At 44.8% G+C, this 19,430-nt stretch overlaps 1 protein-coding gene across 3 annotated transcripts in view; it reads left to right on the top strand.

Moving 5' to 3' along the window:
- Window positions 1–19,430, top strand: part of RAB19 (RAB19, member RAS oncogene family) — a 102,561-nt gene that overhangs the window by 49,680 nt on the left and 33,451 nt on the right. For all 3 annotated transcript variants that reach the window (XM_069628818.1, XM_069628817.1, XM_069628819.1), the window contains exon 3: window positions 15,712–15,895. In XM_069628818.1, coding sequence (XP_069484919.1) covers window positions 15,712–15,895 — 184 coding nt within the window. The remainder of the gene's footprint in view (window positions 1–15,711; window positions 15,896–19,430) is intronic.

Here is a 19,430-nt window from a genome sequence, read left to right as displayed (position 1 = left end):
CGTACATTTATATATTTGTTTGCACACCTTACTATGATTTGTGCACTTTTAGGCCACGCCCACAATGAAAGCCACGCCCCCAAACGAGGGCCCCCCCTCAATTTCTTACCCCACTTAAAGCACTGTCAGGCACACACCAGTTGGCTCTCCCGTCCTCACTGCTTCCAAGGGCTTTGGGATTACTTGCCAGCATGCTGGTCCTCCATGTTATTCTCGGGCGTTGGTATAACTGTGGCCTCCCATCCTGTTCAGTACTTCCCAAGGCTCTGCCTCCTCAATTCTCCCCTTTCACTTTTGGCATCCTTTTCTCCTTCCCATGGACCTGATGGTATTTGCAAACTTCTAAATGGGAAATCGATACTCTGCTACAAGATGTGTTCCCGAAACTTTATGATGCTACATTTACATGCTGTAGCTGTTTTTTTGGCACAGAGCACCACACATGGGCTAAGGAACCGATGCCTGTGCTCAACACGTTTTGGATGGAAGAACACAACTGAGCAAATGCTGACACTCCAGCAGTCCACTGGAGTCACTAGTGGGCCTTGAAAGCCCTCAGAGGTCAGGGACATGAATGTGGCAGCGGTACAACTAGCTAGAGAATGACAACTGATAGCTGGTAAGCAAACCAGGCTCAAAATAAGGAAAATCCTGGGTAGGTTAATTGGCTAGCAGCCCAAGGTCCTGTATTTAGTAAAATCCCAGTACTGAAATTGCTCCATGGGCACCACATTTTCTTTTTCTTTTACTCATTGAAAAAAAGAGGACATCCATGAATGAAAAAAAATCTATTCCTGTGAGGAAGGTGAAGGCCTGCATTGCCATATTCTCAAGACAGTGATTCTGAAAGGAAGAACGTTTGACACGAAATCTAGGTGTCTGCATCACACCGCAAACCACATTAGATACATCTTTACTGGGTATATAGTCTGTTGTAATTGGTACTAGCCCAGTGTTGAAGTCTTTGTGTTGCTAGGAAAAATAGGCCATCAGTGAGCTGGCTGCTTCCTGCCCTGTTGTGTGGACATCGGATTATTTACTTTGCTTCGTGCTTCCCCTGTTTGCCTGCCTCACCCAACAGGAAATAGCAGCATGGAGGTATTGAAACCAGGCAAAGGAGTAAGTAGATAAAGGGAGACACATAGCCGAGTGCTCATGTCTCTCCCTTGCCACTTGCACTGGGATGATTGAGAGGAAGCTCTGGTTGTGACGATTGTGCAGAAGCTGGATGTTAACAACTAACTTGCTGAATTAAGGGAGAAGAGTACTGAGGCGTACATCATAAGAACCCATCAAGGTATGTTGGTCATGCAAATGTAAAAATATCCATCACCAACTTAAACCGATAAAATGAAAGCAAGCAATAATACTGCCAATGGAGAGAAATTAAGAATGGTACAAGTGTTGGCAATTATTTTTTAACACTGTGGGAGGAACAGGGATCATCTGAACCATGTGACATGATTAGCTCCCATCTTAAAGTCACTAACAAAATGGGAGCCATGGGACATGCCATAAATCGCTGGTGACCGAACATGTGGGCTCCTGTTGGCCGCGTCTTCTTCACTGGGGCTTCCCTTCTTAGCCCTGGCCCATCTCTGCCTTTTCCCACTGTCTGCCACACTCTGCTCCCCCAGAAGCCCTTCATACTTCCCATAGTTTGCTGCCCTCTACCCTGGTCTCTAAGCTTCTGAATGCCAAGGCTGCTCTGTCTTTATGCAATAGAAAGGGAAAAGGGTCTATGTGTTGTCAGGAGTCGAGAACATGATTTTGTTTAATGATTTTATATTCAAAATAAAAGGGGCTGGAAAAATGCCTCTCTGACCATGCTCTAAAAGGAATTTCCCTAGCTAAACCACAAAACAAAGGATCTGTCTGTGTCAGAATGGCCAAAACAAAACTGTACTGTGTCCAAAGTTCTATTCTGACCCTCACACTATGAACTAAATTCTAAGGTGAAGATGGTAAGACTATAAATAGCTCGAACCCAAAAGTTCTTCAAGGATAAAGATCCTTGCTCCAGAGGGAGGCTCCCTTCCCCGGATTCCTCTTTACTTTCTGATATTTTCACAAGTAACCATTTCTTGTGTCTTTCTTGACCAGCAACAACACTGACACACAAAATTGTCTGGTCTTGTACTTTTGTCTTTTCGGGATACCTGGTATACTCTCCTACCAGGGTTTTGCTCCTTCTCTCCTGGTTAACACAATCCTTTTTCTAGTCCTGATATTCCTTCTCAGGACCCTTTTAACTTTTGTACATTTCTTGTAACTGCCTAGTATACTCTCCTCCCAAGGTTTCTTTTCTTCACACACTTGTAATTGCATGGTATACTCTCCTGCCAGGGCTTCTTATATTTACACACTTGTAATTGCATGGTATATGCTCCTGCCAGTGCTTCTTTTCATGCAGGCTCTCTGGCCTCTCCCAGACTTGCACATTTACTTTGTTTGATAATGGATCGTCTTGATATATTATCCTGTCCGGTTTCCCATAAACGTGCACTGAATACATTCACATCATTGCAGGGTTTTCATTTGCAGTTAATTTCCCCTTTTAACAATAAGCTCTCAGCTCTTTCACTTTTGGTTTCTTTGTTTACTATTACTGCCCTGGTGTCCCTTATGTCTCTGGGTGGACTCACCGGTACTTGTTGGCGTTCCAGGTTTCTCCCGTGGTCAGGCAGTGATGGTCTTTTGGTTGCTTCCTTCTTGTGACCACTTCCGCTTGACTTTACCGTCCCTTGCGGCTATCGCTGTTCTCGTTTGCTTTGTTCCAGGTTCTGGTGAGTTAGACGCTGCTCTCTGACACCTGCGAACGCCCCAGAGTCCATCTTCGGATCCTGGCATTCCTGCAGCATGTACTCCTCACGTGGAAGCTTCTTCCTTCTTAGTTCTCGAGCTGCCTGGCTTCAGGGGTGGACTGGGAACCAAAAGAGGCTCTGGACATAATTTTTAGTGGCCCCATATTGCACATTTTCAGCAAGCACAACCCTTTTCCTGTGAGAAAATTCGAAAATAAAATAGGTTACCGCACAAAAGAGGCTCAGGGCACAGAGCCTACCAGGAAATCTCCAGAGTGCCCTATAGGCCAGTCCACCCCTGGCCACCTTCTCTACAGAGGCATAATCTGGCAACCAGAAATACACAAAAGGTCACTCGCACAAAACGATTCCCTAGTGTAGTGGTGCTACTGAAGGTCGTGCCTTCTGGGGCTTAAGAATGTAAAGTTGTGTACACGAATAGAAAGGGGTGGCAGCATATCCTGAAGGAAGTGTAAGCAGCTCAAGGGAGACATTTTTTTTCGGAAAAAGCAACTACTCCTAGCACTATGGGTGGTGGTACAGCACTTTGGCAGACTGCACAAAGCTACATATTAGCGTCAAACATGTGTAGGCCAGAGTGCAAGTGAATATTAACTGCAATATCAGTGACCGGTAGAGCGTTTGTACCAGTTTCGTGCATGTGCTATGACTGCCATGCAGTTTATTTAGCACAAGAATAGGCTTTGTGAATGCACAGTAGCCAGGATATATTCTTTGATTTTATGCCACCACGGTGCGCTGCACAAATCACAAACGTACGGTAAAACAGTTTTTAGTTTTGGCTATATAGGTGGGACTAAAGTGCCAACTATAAGCCAAACCTATTGCATTGGAGTATAGCTAGGAGGGAGATGGGATGGGAGGAGGGGCACACAGCTTGTGGGTGTTGTTTCATTCTTTACCTACCAATTGACAGCACTTGGACATGTGGTAAGGTTACCCGCCATGAAGTAGACCAGGTGCCACAGATACAAAGGGGATGTCTTTATTCCTCAGTTACAGGTGCGGGTATAGTACAAACAAGTAAGTAACTGTACAAGAAGGTATAAGAAATCCGCCTGCATATCCTTCCACTCATCCAGCTTCTCTCTAACTGTCATACATAGAACACTCAGCAGGTCACATTCCTTGAGAAAAGGAAATGCACTTAAAAGGGACTCGCAAGCGAGAGATGTAGAACAGCATAGGGAAGCAGACCCATGCACACAAGCCAACAACCAAACCAGCTCAAACACCTCCGCTTGAATGCAACAGGTCCCCTGTCTACCTCCACAAGTGCCTGGCAAGGTCATGAACTTCTCACAAGGAGGTTCAATAACTTTGTTGCCAGGAGGAAACGTTCTTTAGGACGAGCATCATACATCCAAGGACTGAGACCCGCCGAAACCCCTCCCCTCATGAGTCATGCAGAGCACAAACCCCATTGGACACGTAGACAAACTCCACACTATGTCATAGTCCACAACATCAAAGCAAAATGAGGAAACCGGTGCTGAGGGCCAGACATTGAGACATGCATAAGTAAAAGGATACCACACCAACCCACTAGTCAATTCAAAGCCATCTAAAGCAGACTTGTCCAACTCCAGACCTTGAGGGCCGGATCCATGTTGGGTTTTCAGGATACCCCTCATTAAAATTCATGAGATGCATTTGTATAAAATTATTCTAAATGTATGCACATTTTTCCTCATCAATATTAATGAGGGATATCCTGAAAACCCGTCAGGATCCTCGTCCTCGAGGCCTGTAGTTGGACAACCCTTATCTAAAGCATAATAACTTACTGTCTAGTAATGTATAGGTGGACAGTAAGCGCACGACACAAAACAGGAAGTGCAGTGGCAAAAATCAGACCCTCCACGAGTGTGAGCAACCTGCAGCAGGGACTCCTTTACACATTAAAGCTAGGGGCACACATACAGCACCCAGGCATCAAGCTAAATAAATGCATGCACACCACGCGAGCCAGCCAGCAGGGGCTACTCCCTGAGAAACAGGCAGAAAGTAACCCTGTCCGACACCTCCACACTCAACATAAAACAAGAAGGCTTCAACATAGGCAAAGCAGTGTCCAAAGAATAAAGATATAAAAAATGTAGCAAGCAAACTAATCATAACATTTATCACTAATGCGACCCCATCCTAGGTCCGTGGTTTGCTAGGGTGTGGGTCCAGTAAAGCAGGAGTCAGTTCAACAAATCCCAATCCAGTATTTGTGTACAGTTCACAGTTGTTGCAAAGAATCATATTTGTTTTGTATTATGCATCGTTGGATTGAAATATATTAACAATTGGCTAATCTGTGTTGCAATTTGAAATGCGTCTTTTATTTGTACTGCCATATGCTTGGTCTATACTGCATTTGTACAAAAAACACTCGCACGGTAATGGAATAAATCCACAAATGACATTTGTTTAAAAAGCTATGTTGGAACTGGAAATGCTTTTCATTTGTTAGTTATGCTATGTAATTTTGAATATTTGTATCCCACCTGCTTGCCTATTAGCTGTACAGTCAATGGTAGCCCTTTAGATCACTAACAAACATATGTACTTTTTCTTAACAGGGTTTTTTCAAAAATGATCGTGCAGTGGGAGAACAACCCCCCCCTCCCCCCTATTCCCCCTACCGCCCCACCCGCCGTACCCCCCTGGTCAAGTTTAGACACGCACTCACTCACCACATTGTATCATTTAATTATGTCCCACCACTTTTTAAGCCCACTAGCTACCCCCTGTCATTTTGTCAGCCCAACAACTAGCAGGAAGCGACTGTATGGCTAATGTGGCAAAAAGGTAGCTCTCCAGCTCGTCCTTTCATACAATTTCTCAATCCACAGAAAACCTTCGCTGTCCTCTCCAAAGGCTTTTCTTTGTTTTATGAAGTATTACCTAGCACTATTGGATGAATGTTCACACTTTGGAGTGGCAGTACATGTTAGCAGTAGTCCAAATGAGCATGAGAAATATTCTAGGCAATAGTAACGCTCGAAAGCACAACGCGGCACATACATTCATATGCCATAGTTATGCCATAGTTATGTGGTTGTCTAAACTTGCCATGGGCTCTACCACTTGATCTTTTACAAACCTAGCAATGCCTCTGGCAACTAGAGCGCTGCCTGGGCTTGTGGCCTCCTCCACTCAGTTCCTCTTCCTTGTCCCGGTAGTTTGATAATTATGGGAAAGGAAGTCCATTCTTGACAATGTGCAGGATGAACTTAGATAAAGATTCTTAATGGTTTTCAAGGGCAAGAGTCCTGGATGATTGGTATGTGGAACTTGACGGCGTTTTCATAAGTTTCACAAGGCAGATCAGAGTTGGAAATCTGTATTATTCTCTCCCTCCTCCTCGTCCCAGTAATTTTAGTAGACTCTAAACAGGGAGAAAAAGGGATTTCATTGCTGTTTACGTATGCAAGTTCCTGTTTAACCTTACAATCTGTCACATTGTACTGGGGAATTATTGGGGTGTTCTGACCTTCAAGAAAACACCCTGTCCTTCTATTACCACAGAATCTAGAGGGGAGGGATGTTGGTTTTGAGTTGTTTTTATCATTCCTTATAGGGGAACCTGGATTGTAGGGGTTTGATGAGGAAGGTTTTCGATCTCTTTGAAAGGTAACACATGGGTGGTTTTCCCACCTTACAATGGAGCATGGATGCTTGGGGAGTTGGGTCTTGGTTATGAACATGGGATTGGTAAGGGGAATACCATGCCTCATCTGGCAAGTCACACTTACTTCCACGAGCGTTGTATTCCCCCTCTGTGATCCTCTTTCAAGTAGCCACCCCCTGGGTCCGGCTCAGAGTGTCTGCATCACCCTGGCCACATTAGGGAAGTTTCCCCCCATGGAAGTAGTGATGACCCTGCCAGATTCATCACAGTGTGGAGCACAACCTTTCTTTTCTATGGCGGCTTTGGTCTTTCTGAGCAGTTGCCTGCGCCTATATTTGTGCGACATAATTCCCCATTAACAACTCAAGCGACATATCTCAGTGCTTCTAGCATTAAGTGCTGTGCTGTAGGCGGGTTTGGATGGTAACTGCCATAAGCCCTTTCCTCGCTCAGGTGAGTGGGCCATTACTACTGAAGCTCACCCCTATGATGCAGTGCTTCACCTATAGTAACAGTCAAAGTGACTATTTCGGTCCCAAAAACAACACAATCTGTATGTGCATGGTTACAACATCATGGCCAACAAAGTACTGAAGGAAACAAATACAGAAACACAGACAGTTGGGTATGCTGAGAAGTAACGTGAATGCTTCCATTATGCCTTCCAGGAGTACAGACAGTAGGTTTGTGGTAGTACGTTCTATGGATTTATGTTGTGGTTTTGTGGAATATGGCATTATCATTGCATTGTTTTGAATCAAATGAGTGTAATGGTAGATAGGATGCATGCTACTTGAACATTTAGATACTTGCTGTACCAGACATGCACTCAGTAGGTAATGTTCTGGAACCGGTTTCAGACTGGGTGTGTGCATGTCTGAAGCAACACTAAAGAATGTTGAACCTGCTAAACTGTGCTATGCAATTAAGAAGAGATGTTTTGCTTCCCTCTTTCTGGATAACCATCCCTTGAGCTGTAATCTGCAATAGTATCAGGCACAAGCCTGTGTTCACAACATAGCATTTCCTTATATGAATAATAAAACAGCCACTTCCCTAAATAGTTTGTACCAGGACCGTTCTCATCCATTGAGCAAAGGGTACAAGCCCCAAATCAGATTATGTAAAAAATAGAAAAAAGCACAACTTCTTACATTGTGTAACAGAGCCAGTCGATGAACAGTGAACAAAAGGCACACTTCCTGAACAGTATAAAGTTGAAACAAGCCCTGAATATTGTACAACAGACACAATCCATATACACTTTACAACAACCTATTTATGGAAAGTAAAGATGTTCAACAGAACTAATTGTTGAATGGTGTGGCACAGCTATGAATGATGTCATTGGATTCGGTGGGTATGGGGGACACTTCGGGGTTGAGAGCTGGTGGTTGTTCTACTCTAAATGGATTGGGTATTGACTGGGCAGAATGGAAGCAGGCAACAATCGATGAACATTTTCTTGATAGACATCATAACGGATAAATAGCGTACCAATAATATTTTCCAGTTTGTATAATTGATTTATTTTCCTCTTTTACAAAATGACTTGGTGTAAACTGTCCCGTGTTCGAAACAATATTATGAGTGATCTGTTGAGTCAAAGTTTGATCAATCAGCCAGTGAGGCCTTTCACATCTTCCTCCTTTTTATAATCACTGAATTTGTTTGGACTGAATTAGCTGCATCTAATGTTTCCTTACTCTACAAAGAGTACCCAAATGCTTTAGAGGAAGGTGAAGCCCACTCTCTTGGCTCAAGTCTTGGCTGATGAGTCGAAAGATTAGCCGGTTCAGAGCTAACGCAAAGGCAAACTGTACAAGAAAGAAGCGGTCTAGTGAGGAGTCCAAAGGTTGCACAGATATGAGCGACTAAGGTACACAATAAAATAACGGATATTGGGCCTGAGCTTTGTTTGCATACCTAGTGACCTTGCCAACTGATGATGGTTAATTATTAGCTTACTATCTGTAACAAGTAGGAACACCACTACCAGCACTGCCTATACAAAACACTTCAAGTCATAGCAGCAAAGTTTATACAGCACGAAATTAAACTCCAGCATAATGATGTCATATGAGGAAACCAAGAATTCAAATGTACTTCATATATCTCTTGCATTTGCACACAGGCAGTTGCAGCTGGTAAGACTAACTAAGGACGCAATGAAGCACATGGGTAGATGTTAAGCAGTGAAATGGCAATGTCTATCAAATGCTTTACCCAAGACTGCCTGCACTCGACAAACCACTTCACTTTCAGAGAAACTCATCTTTGCGGAATCTACTTTAGGCTATTCAATTCTCAGAGCTGCTTTAAATCAGCCCTTCGTTTCTATGTGCAACTGATCATGAATGAAAATGTAAACATTGTCACAGATGGCTCAAGAATTCCTCCTGGTCTCAGAGCTGGTTCAACGCTTTTTTGTTTGTTGTTGTAGTCTCTCCTCCCTCTCCTCTCCTCTCCTCTCCACCTCTTCCCTCCCATCTCCCCCTCTACCCCTCTATCCCCTGCTTTCCCTCTCTCTCTGTCCCCTCTTCCCCCGTCTCTCTCTCTTCCCTCTTCCCCCCTCTCTACTCCCTCTCTACCCCTTCTCTTCCCCCACTCTCTCCCATCTCTCCTTCCCTCTGTCTTCGCCTGTCTTTCGTACCTTCTAGGCCTTGATGCAACTCTTTGATGTTACTCCTTTGTTATGTTGCGTAGCAAGGGGTTTTATAAAGTGCAGCGGTCCCCTGAAGGTATCCTGGCACTATGGAGCATGAATCATAGGGATGGCGGAAGCATTTAGTTAGGCCAGGTTGAAAATAAAAGTTGTAAATTGTTTCCACAAAGACAATCGATTAGACCCTCTGCGAAGTGAAGCTGGGAGGATATTCCCTATTTTTGCCACCTGAACCGTGAAAGAGCAGCCCCCTTCCCTTTCTTTCTGATATATTGGTGCGACCATATTTCTTTCCTGAAATATAATTTTAATTTTGTACCGGGAGCCATTCTAGAGAACATAGTGCTGGGATAATATGGTCGTACACTGTGATATGAAATGCAAATGTAGGCATTATGTAAGAGTTGTGACTATGCAGACTAGGCATGAATTTTCCAGTCTATTTAAATTGTTGCCATGTGGTCATTGATTTATGTCATATGAACTCACTCAAAGACTTTGTGTGGTTATAGATGGTCATTTGCACTCTCCTTAGCTGTCCGATCATATACTTTGCAAGTCACAAATAGATACTGTTGTTGGAATCTAGTCAAGAAGAAACAAGTGAATTTATCACTAAGACCTGATGTGGCAAAGATAAGTGTGGAAGAGGGTATTTAATTTTCTCCGAATAAGAACGAAACAGCCTTTTGTGACTGACATAATTTAACTGGTCAATAAGACCTTACTATCCATAATGATGCCTAGATGTATTTACTTCCACGTCGGGCTTGTGGCATTGCCCAAAAGTATTTGGCAAGTGTACAGTGGTCCAAGTACTGGGTTTCTCTGTCACGATTTAAGATCTTGGTTTTATCAGTGTTGAACTTGTTTAGGAAATTAGAGTCCATGCAGCGTTTGATCATGAACAGACAGTCTCTGGCCTTATGATATTTGGGAAATGAGGTGAACATTTCCTATTTCTGTAGTGTCCAGAGATGTTTTTTCAGGAGGGTTTTGATATCTGAATGTTTCCCGATAGAGGGGAATATACCTGAAGATAAAGAGGTGTTAAAAAGAGGTAAAATGTTACTTTGAAATAACAGACTAATATCTGTAGCAACTCTAGGAAGTAGTGCATCAAAAGGAGAACCGTAACATTTAGCAGAGGCCAGGAGATGTAACAGGTCTAGACTATCTAGGTTACTGAAAGAATCAAATATTGTACGGACTGGTGTATCCTTTTGCTTAGATCTAGGCTTCAAAGAGCCAGTGTTTCAGTGGTTACGAAGCAACTATAGAGGTTATCTTTTGCTTTAATGGCAATCTCTCCTCCAACCCACTACTCATCTCCCCAAACCACTACTAACCCTCCACTCCCTACAACTCCCTCCTCCACACTACAATTATTCATCTACGCACCTTTAACTCGAACTCCCTCTTTCACTCACACACTCCCTTCATTCACTCCCTACTCTCCTTCTTCTATCCACTCATGGCACACTTTCATGCCCACTCACAATGCAGTACCACTTTCACTCACTAGCCAATACTTCACTTTGTCCATAAATCGCTTCAATACTCTGCTGCTTATTCCTTCTTCTTGTTGGTGTCTTGGTCTTCCACCGTCTCCTCCGCTGACCTCACCCAAATAACCCACACTTCCTATTTTCTTTGGTATCCTTTTATCCCCTTTCTGGATTGTTTCTATGTCTCTGGCAATCTGGCCCTATCTTCCCCACGAGGCGCGTGTTGATGGCAGCCAAGGTTACAAGTTTCCGTCTAAGCCCAACCCCCTTTCTCCTTGAAGGCCTATGGAGAAATAGCAATGGTGGCCCAGGAATTTGTATTTATTTGTTTGTGTTAGAGGGCCAAAGGGAAGTCCATCAATTGAGAGGGTTTGTGTCCCTCAATTAGGTCCCTGGTGGTCTAGGATGCTTGGCATCACTGTGCAGCTTCTCTGTTCCCTGCATGTAGATGTTGTTGTGTTGCCCCTCTCTCTCTCAGCTGGTCTTTTTCTGCCTCTCTTCCGATGATGGTTCGTGGAGGACTATGGATGTGCAGGCTGGTGGTTGGGTCTTTGCCCTTTTGAAGCTAGCGTGCAGCGCTGAGCACTGGTTCTGATTCTGCTGTTTCTGGTTGTTTTCTTGCTCTACCAGCTGATTACTAGAACAAACAGAAAAACATTGGCAACCATCTTGTTAAGAAGGTCTGGCAAGAGACACAGGTGGACTGCTCAAATACCCATTGGCACAAGGGGAAGGGGGGGGACAGGAACTGCTACAGTCTGCTTAAGGGGTACTTAAGGGCTCTGGATTTCTCCCAGGTAGGCCTCCCACCACCCCCTGCTGGGAGGGGTTCACTTCCCCTCTTGACAAGGCCAGGGTACTCCGCAGGATTACAGCACATGACAAAGCCAAAAGGTTGGTTATTGCCCAGGTGCACATCGACCAACAGCCTGTCAAATTCTTAGAATGGTGGAGTACAAACGATGATGCACAAAAACCCATGGCCTGGCAGAAATAAAGGGAAATCCACAGTTGTCATTGAACAGGGCCAAGAAACTGGTGCAAAACGTGAAAGGGGGACTCCAGGAGGGTGAAAAGGAGGCATGTGAGAAAAGTTACCTCATTACCGGATTTGAAATGCTGGAATCCTATTGCACAGCAAGAGTCTCTAGCACTTGCATGACCTCCTGATCCCTCCCAGCACCCACCCAACATTCCTGACCTGGTCGGATGCTTTTTACCGGAGCATGACCAGCATTGCTAAGCCTTACCGTGGCCAAATGCACACACGCATTGTAATCTTACTCTGTGATCTCCAACATTCTGGACCGCCAGCGTTCCCACCATTAGTGCATTGAGACTATAGTAATGGTAAAAGCCGCTATATAAATGACAACTACAATACAATACAATACAATACAATACAAGCCAACAAGCAACATGACACAGAAAATAGATTGTGCCTCAAATGAATACCATCTGGGGCGAGGAGGGGATTTGCATGTCAGGACTCTTAGTTTGGAGGTTTTATGCAAGATCTCTTCCAAGGTATCCTCAACTTCTCAGATGATCTTATGCCAGGCCCATTGGGGGTCTTCTCATCCTACCAACAGTGAACGGACCACCTCAAGGATATCCTCCCTAAGGGCCATTTATTTTATACCAAAGATAAAATTTCTAATGCTCCGAAGAACAGGGCCATCCTCTTCAATGATGTGAAACTCTCACTCTTCCAAGACTTTGCTCCAACAAATTATTTTGTAATGATTTATTTCTGCATTTGTAGAGTGCCTTATGTCTGGGGGTAAACGGGCACTGTACCAACTTAACCAAGGGCCCGGCAGAAGCATCTGGCTGAGGGACCCCAAAATGCAAATAATGATGATGGTTCCCCCTCCAATGATGTGTTGCACATGAACAACATTTTGATTGTGGAGATTGTGGAAGAAGGTGTGTTGCTCATGAACTCAGACCTCCCTTCCTGGACGCTGAGGCCAACTGTCTGCTGGACCTCTTAATGAATAGCCAATGGAAAAATTAGAAGATGGATAAAAGGGCGAAGGAGTGGACATTGGAGGGAAGATGGATGGGAGATTGGCAGGGAAATGGAGATGAAGAGGATGTTTCCTGAAAACAGTAGGACTCCTGTCCCAAAGTGCCTTTGGGATTTGAATTAGCACTGCTATAGGAATCCATGCCTACAGTAGCTCCAATAGAAGAGAGGGCACGAAGTGGGGGATTGGGAGTGAGGCACAAGGTCAAGTGTTGGATAGGTTGAGCATATGGTGATATTCTGAGGCTCATGCAATTTGACACTTCTACAGGGCTATAAATGCAAGCCGCTTTAAATATAAATTGGGGGAAACACATCTAAGCAAAGTCATAGGGGCAATACGAAGGAGGGGATTGATGTTTCGCTAGGGGGGGAGTTTGTTGTAACACATTGGCTGCCCCCCACCCCCTATGGTTCTTTCACAAGCCAGACCGGTACTTTTCGGAGCAGGGCACCTCTCCTGTTCCACATCATCATTAACAATGAGGGTGCCTAACGGGAAAGGTGTCTCGCTGGCAGGACAATGAGGGTGCCTCAGGACAATGAGGGTGCCTCATTGTCCTGGCAGCAGGTAACATTTCCCGTTCAGCACCTTCATTGTCAATGAGGATGCCGAACAGGAGGGTGCCCCTTTGACAGGACAATGTTCAGCAGAGCTCGGGGCAGCAGAGCGGCTTTCCTGAGAAACTGACATGTTGTTCTGTGTCAACAGGGCATCACAATGGGAGCCATTAGGCACTGATGGGAGGGAGGGCGGACTATTAGCAACGACTTTTGTCCCTTAAGAAATGTGATTGGGGGTAATCGGAAGCAAGAAGGGTGAATATATTATAGTATTAATGTGAGCCTAACAAATCCCCCTTGCGTATTGAAGGCATAGTCGTTTCATGAAGCATGCAGCATTATGCAGCATAATTTATGAAATAATAACTATGGCTTTAAAACCCAAGGGGGATTTGTTAGGCTCACGTTAATACTACTGTGACTTTGGATGCAGGATGGGGAGAATAAAACTAAAGCCATACTCTTATTTCTCAACATATTTCTATGACAATGTGTATAGTGTAAAGCTAGTTTATTGTGAAAGGCTAGTTTGTTATGAAATGTGGTTTGTTTCCAAGGAATTCCAATACATAAAGCATTATTTAAGCACATGAAATACAAAGCAACTAAACCTGTGACAAATCTAGCGCGGTCGACACTACTTCACTGAGGGAAATCTCCCTTCATGTGGCCATAGAAAGGCAGAAGCTACCTGACCGTGGGGCTGGCTATCTGTGGGAGGACCACATGAGGGAAGACCAACCTCTAGGAGGTAGAGAAAACTTGCTAGGTCAAAACAGACATTTCCCTGTTTCGTTGACCTCTGGTAGCACTGGTAACTCTGGTGACACCCACCTGCCCCCAGAGACCAATTCCGGTATGGCAACTGTAGTGTAGTCATGACCAATCACCAATTTTATTTACATTCCCCTTTGATTGGTAACACTGAGATGAGGAAGAGGGCTGGAGTAATGAAGATCACTAGAACCGGAAAGCACATTCTGCGTTCTAGTTGTTGGAAAAGCTTAACCGGTGCTGGGACATTTAAATGCACCACACCTGGAGAGAAGGAGAGAATCACTTCTCCCAACTTCGGTCGGCACACTGAAAGAGAGCAGGCTGCTGTATGGAGAGGAGAAGCTGCTGTAAGTGCCGCCCAATGAAGTCTGGAAGCGGAAGGTTTGCCGCGCTTCTGCCACTGAAAGTAGGAGCTGTCCGGTGAAATAGGCAAAGCCGGAACCGGGGAGCAGACGGGACGCTCTCCCAGACGGCAAGCAAGCAGCGAGAACAGTGAGACGTGAAGGACGCTGACGCCACCGCCAGAGACCAGTGAGCCCAGAGAGCGAGGTTGAGACACTGGGGCGCTTCATGGCAGAAGCTCTGTACCATTGCTGAACCTGGTAAGTCCAAACAGGGGAGCTGGGACATCGGGGCGATTGAGCAAAGAGACTGAGACAAATGAAAAGGGGTCACTGACCCAATATATGAAAAGTATAATCAAACAATCTTGGAACTATATAAAAGCAAAGGCGATTACTGATGAGAAGTGTGAGTGCAGGACCGGCACCCAAACACAGAACCAAATAAGAAAGTCCTGGCAGGAGAGTAAACCAGTTATACAGAGAGTCCGGGACCCACACCCAGTCTAAATTGTTGAACTTGGGGGAAAAGGGGAAATCAGTCTCCCAAATGCGTGGAATCTCGGGGAAGGGAGTCTCCCCCACCCTTTTGCTGTGAAGTCGGTAAATGTCAAGAAAACCTGGGAGAAGAAGCATATCCCTTGAGCATGTGAATTGCGAAACTGTGAAATCTGTACACTGTGGATGACCAAAGGAAATGGTGAGTTGTGAACAGTGGTCGAAGTGTACAAAAAGAAGTAGTGGAATTATGTCCCCTGCACCCGCTCCCAACAGGCCCCCTCCCATACGCAAGCCAAACCCCCAAACACACATGCTATTTAACAAAATGTTCAGTGCAGTGCACTGAACTGCAAGTTTCAACTTCTTCCTACACTTTTATTTGAAAACGAAACCATTCCAGAACGGTTTCTTTTAAAAATAAAAGTATAGGAACAGTTAAGCTTAAAAAATAAAAGTAGAGTAGCACCGCTCCCAACCACTTTGACCATTGGTTGTGAAACTGTGAAACCTGTAAACTGTAGAGAAGCTCATGAAATTCAGGAGCGGAAGCATAGCCCTGGAAACCTTGAATTAGGGAACTGTGAAATCTGTGAATTGTGAAAAGATAAGAAGTCTCAGGGGTAGAGGCACACTCCTTGAGCCCAGGCATTCTGGAACTGTAAAAACCTCAAAGGGAAGTCTTACTCCTTTAGATTGCTTTCTCTCACAATGCTCTTCCAGTGGGAATTTGCTGTCAGCATTTCAAGCAAAAAGATGCACTTTTAGTTTGGTGCTCAGATTGTCAAACTTGTCATCTGTGCCGAATTGGAGAAAACCAACAATCGAAGTAATTAGTTGTTACTGTGCTGCTCACACACAGCTTGTTCTTCTTTTCAGATTCAGGTGTGGGACACTGCTGGCCAGGAGCGCTTCCGCACCATCACACAGAGCTACTACCGCAGTGCCCATGGTGCTATCATTGCTTACGACATCACCGGACCCAAGTCCTTCGAGTCTGTTCCTCACTGGATTCACGAGGTCGAAAAATATGGGGCTGCAAACATTGTCCTGATGTTAATCGGTATGTGAACTTTCATCTATTCTTGCATGAATTATCTTTTCCCAAAAAGGACACTTAACAGATTTCTGTTCTGACATCCTTGGCCACAGCGCCACATACGAGAACTGAAGTACCTTTTAGGTTTGGGTATGTTTCGCCAAATCTTTTTTGATCGCGGCAAACTGACCATAATTTATTTGCTCAGGGCCCAATTTAAACACGCATGAGTTTTTTTTTTGTCCCCCGCCTCCAATTTTAAGGAAGCAGAGGACTCCCTCGCATCCTCAAAATTGCAAAATATCAAACGTGGGGGAAGGAGGACACCCCCGCAACCCTCGCTTTCCAGAGTTGGTATTTTGCAATATATGCAACCAAATTCCCCCGAAGGCCAAATCACCCATGCACAATTCGACCAAATTGGTCATTAGGTCAATTGTTTTAGGTCAAATAGGCTAATACCGCCTCTCTTATACAGCAATCAATGTGCACTCCATAGCCACATTACCCTAGGATTGGCTCTTACCTGGTGATTTACAGGCATAGCTGGTATAGAAGCATGATGGGCAAATCAGAATTCAAGTAACCAAAAAAAAGCTAGCAATCATCTACTTTTATAATGGAGTAAAGAAATCACAATTGTAAACGCCTTCTGAGGTGGTGCCTTTCAAACCAACAACATTTAAAAAATACATTTAGCACAACATTTAGAACTACACTCAGTAGCTTTGTTAAACTTTAGAAAAGGCTTTTCAAGCATTGTTGCTTGATGAGCAATACCCTGCCTTTGTCTCAAGAAACCTTATGTGTTCCAATAAACATAAAAGAACATCAGGTAGGGCCACCAAATAAACTGCTCACATTTCTAAGAAACGTGTCACTGGGATGGAGTAAGTGCAGCTTCTCCCCCCCCCCCCCACTGTTCTCCTTTGAGGGAGCACTTTACTTGGTCCTTTTATTAAATGTATTTCATTAGTCAGAGCTGAAGCCCCTGACTTGTATTGGGAGCGCAATTAATTAAGCGACCATTTACAAGTCAATAGTTATGGACTCTAAATGCCACTTGCAGCCGCCAATGCACGGGTTCATCCCTCGTGTGACCAAGCAAATCCACAGTATGCAGCCGTTGCCATCATGTGCAATCTGATAGCCATAGATACAGCAATAGTTGAAGCAATGGGCATATGCTGCCTGCAGATGCTGGCTGCCCATCTGCAGCCAGCATATGCCCAGATCGGGGATCAGCAGCCTTTGGCTCACCAGCTGCTTTGGTAAGGGTTCATGGGAGTTGGAGTCAAATCATCTGGAGAGCAGGTTTGCAGACCCATTACCTAGATATTTGGAATTTCTCAATGCACGTAGATACAACTCCAACTTGCAATGCAGCTGAATCATCTTGAACTAGCAGGGCATGAGAACAAGAGGCTACATTTGCACAATGCCCAGGTATGTCCTCATGAACTAGCTAAATCTTCATTTGCGCGGCACAACCTCCAAGTTATTTAATGTGTGCCATTTGAAGCGCTATTGTGCTGAACAATGTGTTGCTTTAGAATAGGATGCAGGGAGACTGCAATGCTGCGTGAGTGCAAAAAGATGGAAGATATGACTGGAAAGAAGCCAGATTCACAAATCACATTTTGAGATTACATTGGAGATGAGGGGGGCTAAGTGATCTTGACCTCACAACACATTTGTGACCTTTTTACCTTGGTATAAGAATGTGGAAGATTTGCTCATTTTTGAGGATTGGTATTTATTGAGCAAAGCTTTAATGTAGGCGGAGCCTCCAACTACTAAGGCCCTCACACACAATTCCAATATGCGAGTTCCTTGACTCACTGGAGAGGCTTCTTAGGACTACACTTCTCAGAAGGCCTTCTGGCTTACTCCATAGAGGTGCCCTCAAGGGACTGCATATCCATGGCACATTTTGAATAACCTGGTAAAGTGGCACCAGGGGACTAAAATAACTAAAAGGGAGTACAACCCCACATTTTTCAAGTGCAGAAGCTACAATTTAGAAAAATGGGAGAAGATTTCCCAGTGGGTACCATGTCAGACATGAGTAGCCATTCAGTTCCAATTTTTCTTTTGCAACCAGAGACTTGTAGTTTTGCTTATACCATTTTAAATGTACATTTTTCTCACTGCCACAATGGCTACTCTCCACATTGACATTGACTTTGCTACCTTCCCCCATTCCCCTCGACCAAAGAAAAGTTGTTGAATAAGGATTAGTAAGGAAACACAATTTGCCCCTTTCGCACAACTTCACACACGCCTAGCTTGAGCATATCTCGGTCCAGCTTCTTGCTCCCACCCTCTCATGATCATACTCCTCTGCTGGCTACTGCCTACCCGGCACCTGGAACCTTTTCTTCGAAGACCTCGACCTGCTACTCTAGTCTCCCCCAGCCAGGGGTGTTGCTAGGTCTGTAAAAGATCAGGGGCTAAGTTAATGTCGGGATTCGTGGGATTCAGGGCTAGCTATAGCCTTTAGTTGTAGTCCCTGAGCTTCTATCCGGGGCTACAACCAAAAGACCTGGGGCTGTATCCCCCTCAGCCCCCCTAGAAACGCCTCTGCCCTCAGCTAATCTCCCTGATGTCATCATGGGTGACCTCAACCTGGCCAACTTGACCAAAACCCATTGATTACAGCAGGACTCGACTCACTCTGGCCAATTTCCTGGTCAACTTGCATAGCCTTCAAACCTACATTCATGGCAACTTGCTACACCTCTGCTTTTTGTTCTACTCTCTTAACTCCTGTGCTCTCTCTGATGATTTGCTCTCGGACCACTCGCTCATCCACTTTCCTATCTCTATTCCCCCTCCACTTTCACACTCCGATCTATCGTCAAAAGAAAATTCAAACCGGACACCCTGGTCACCTGCGTTTACCAAATTAGGACCTCGATTCTAAGCTCTCTCACCGCTTCCTCACTCTAACAAACTCATCTTTACTGAATTCAACACTGAGCTGGCTACTCCCTTGGTTATCACAATCCAGCACATTTCCTCACCTCTCCCCCGACGCGCTCAACCAAAGCCCCAAGGACCACCAGCCATCCATCACTCGTGGACTACCATGCATCTCCACTTATGCTGCTCGTGCAATGCTCTTCCCCTCTGCCAACAAGGACTCTCTCCTTGCCCACACCACATCTCTTGACTGTCAAATCTTCCTACTACATTTACCTTAAATCTACCCAACAGTCCAGGACCCTCCAGGTCAGGTTTGCCTCCTGTAAACATTTCACCTCCCTAGCTACCACTGACTTTGCCTCCTACTTCACCTCTAAAATCACCAAAGTACAGGACACTCTGTTCACCATTCAAGCCCTCCTTCCCTTCTCTCTTTACTCCTTAACCTCCACTCTCTCTTTTCTATCGGACTTCTCTCCTAGTTATCCCGTTGAACTGACCTTCTATCAGCCAACCATCCTGTGCCTCTATAGAATCCTTTGGAACCCAAATTGTCCGTGCTTGCTTCTGCTACCTGGTCTCATCTCTCCACCCTCTTCAATCTGTCTATATGAACTGTTCTCTTCCAAGC

This window comes from Ambystoma mexicanum, chromosome 12, assembly GCF_040938575.1.
Source record: "Ambystoma mexicanum isolate Mex_15411 chromosome 12, UKY_AmexF1_1, whole genome shotgun sequence".
Classification (NCBI taxonomy): Eukaryota; Metazoa; Chordata; class Amphibia; order Caudata; family Ambystomatidae; genus Ambystoma; species Ambystoma mexicanum.
This window is presented reverse-complemented; position numbering and strand designations above follow the sequence as displayed.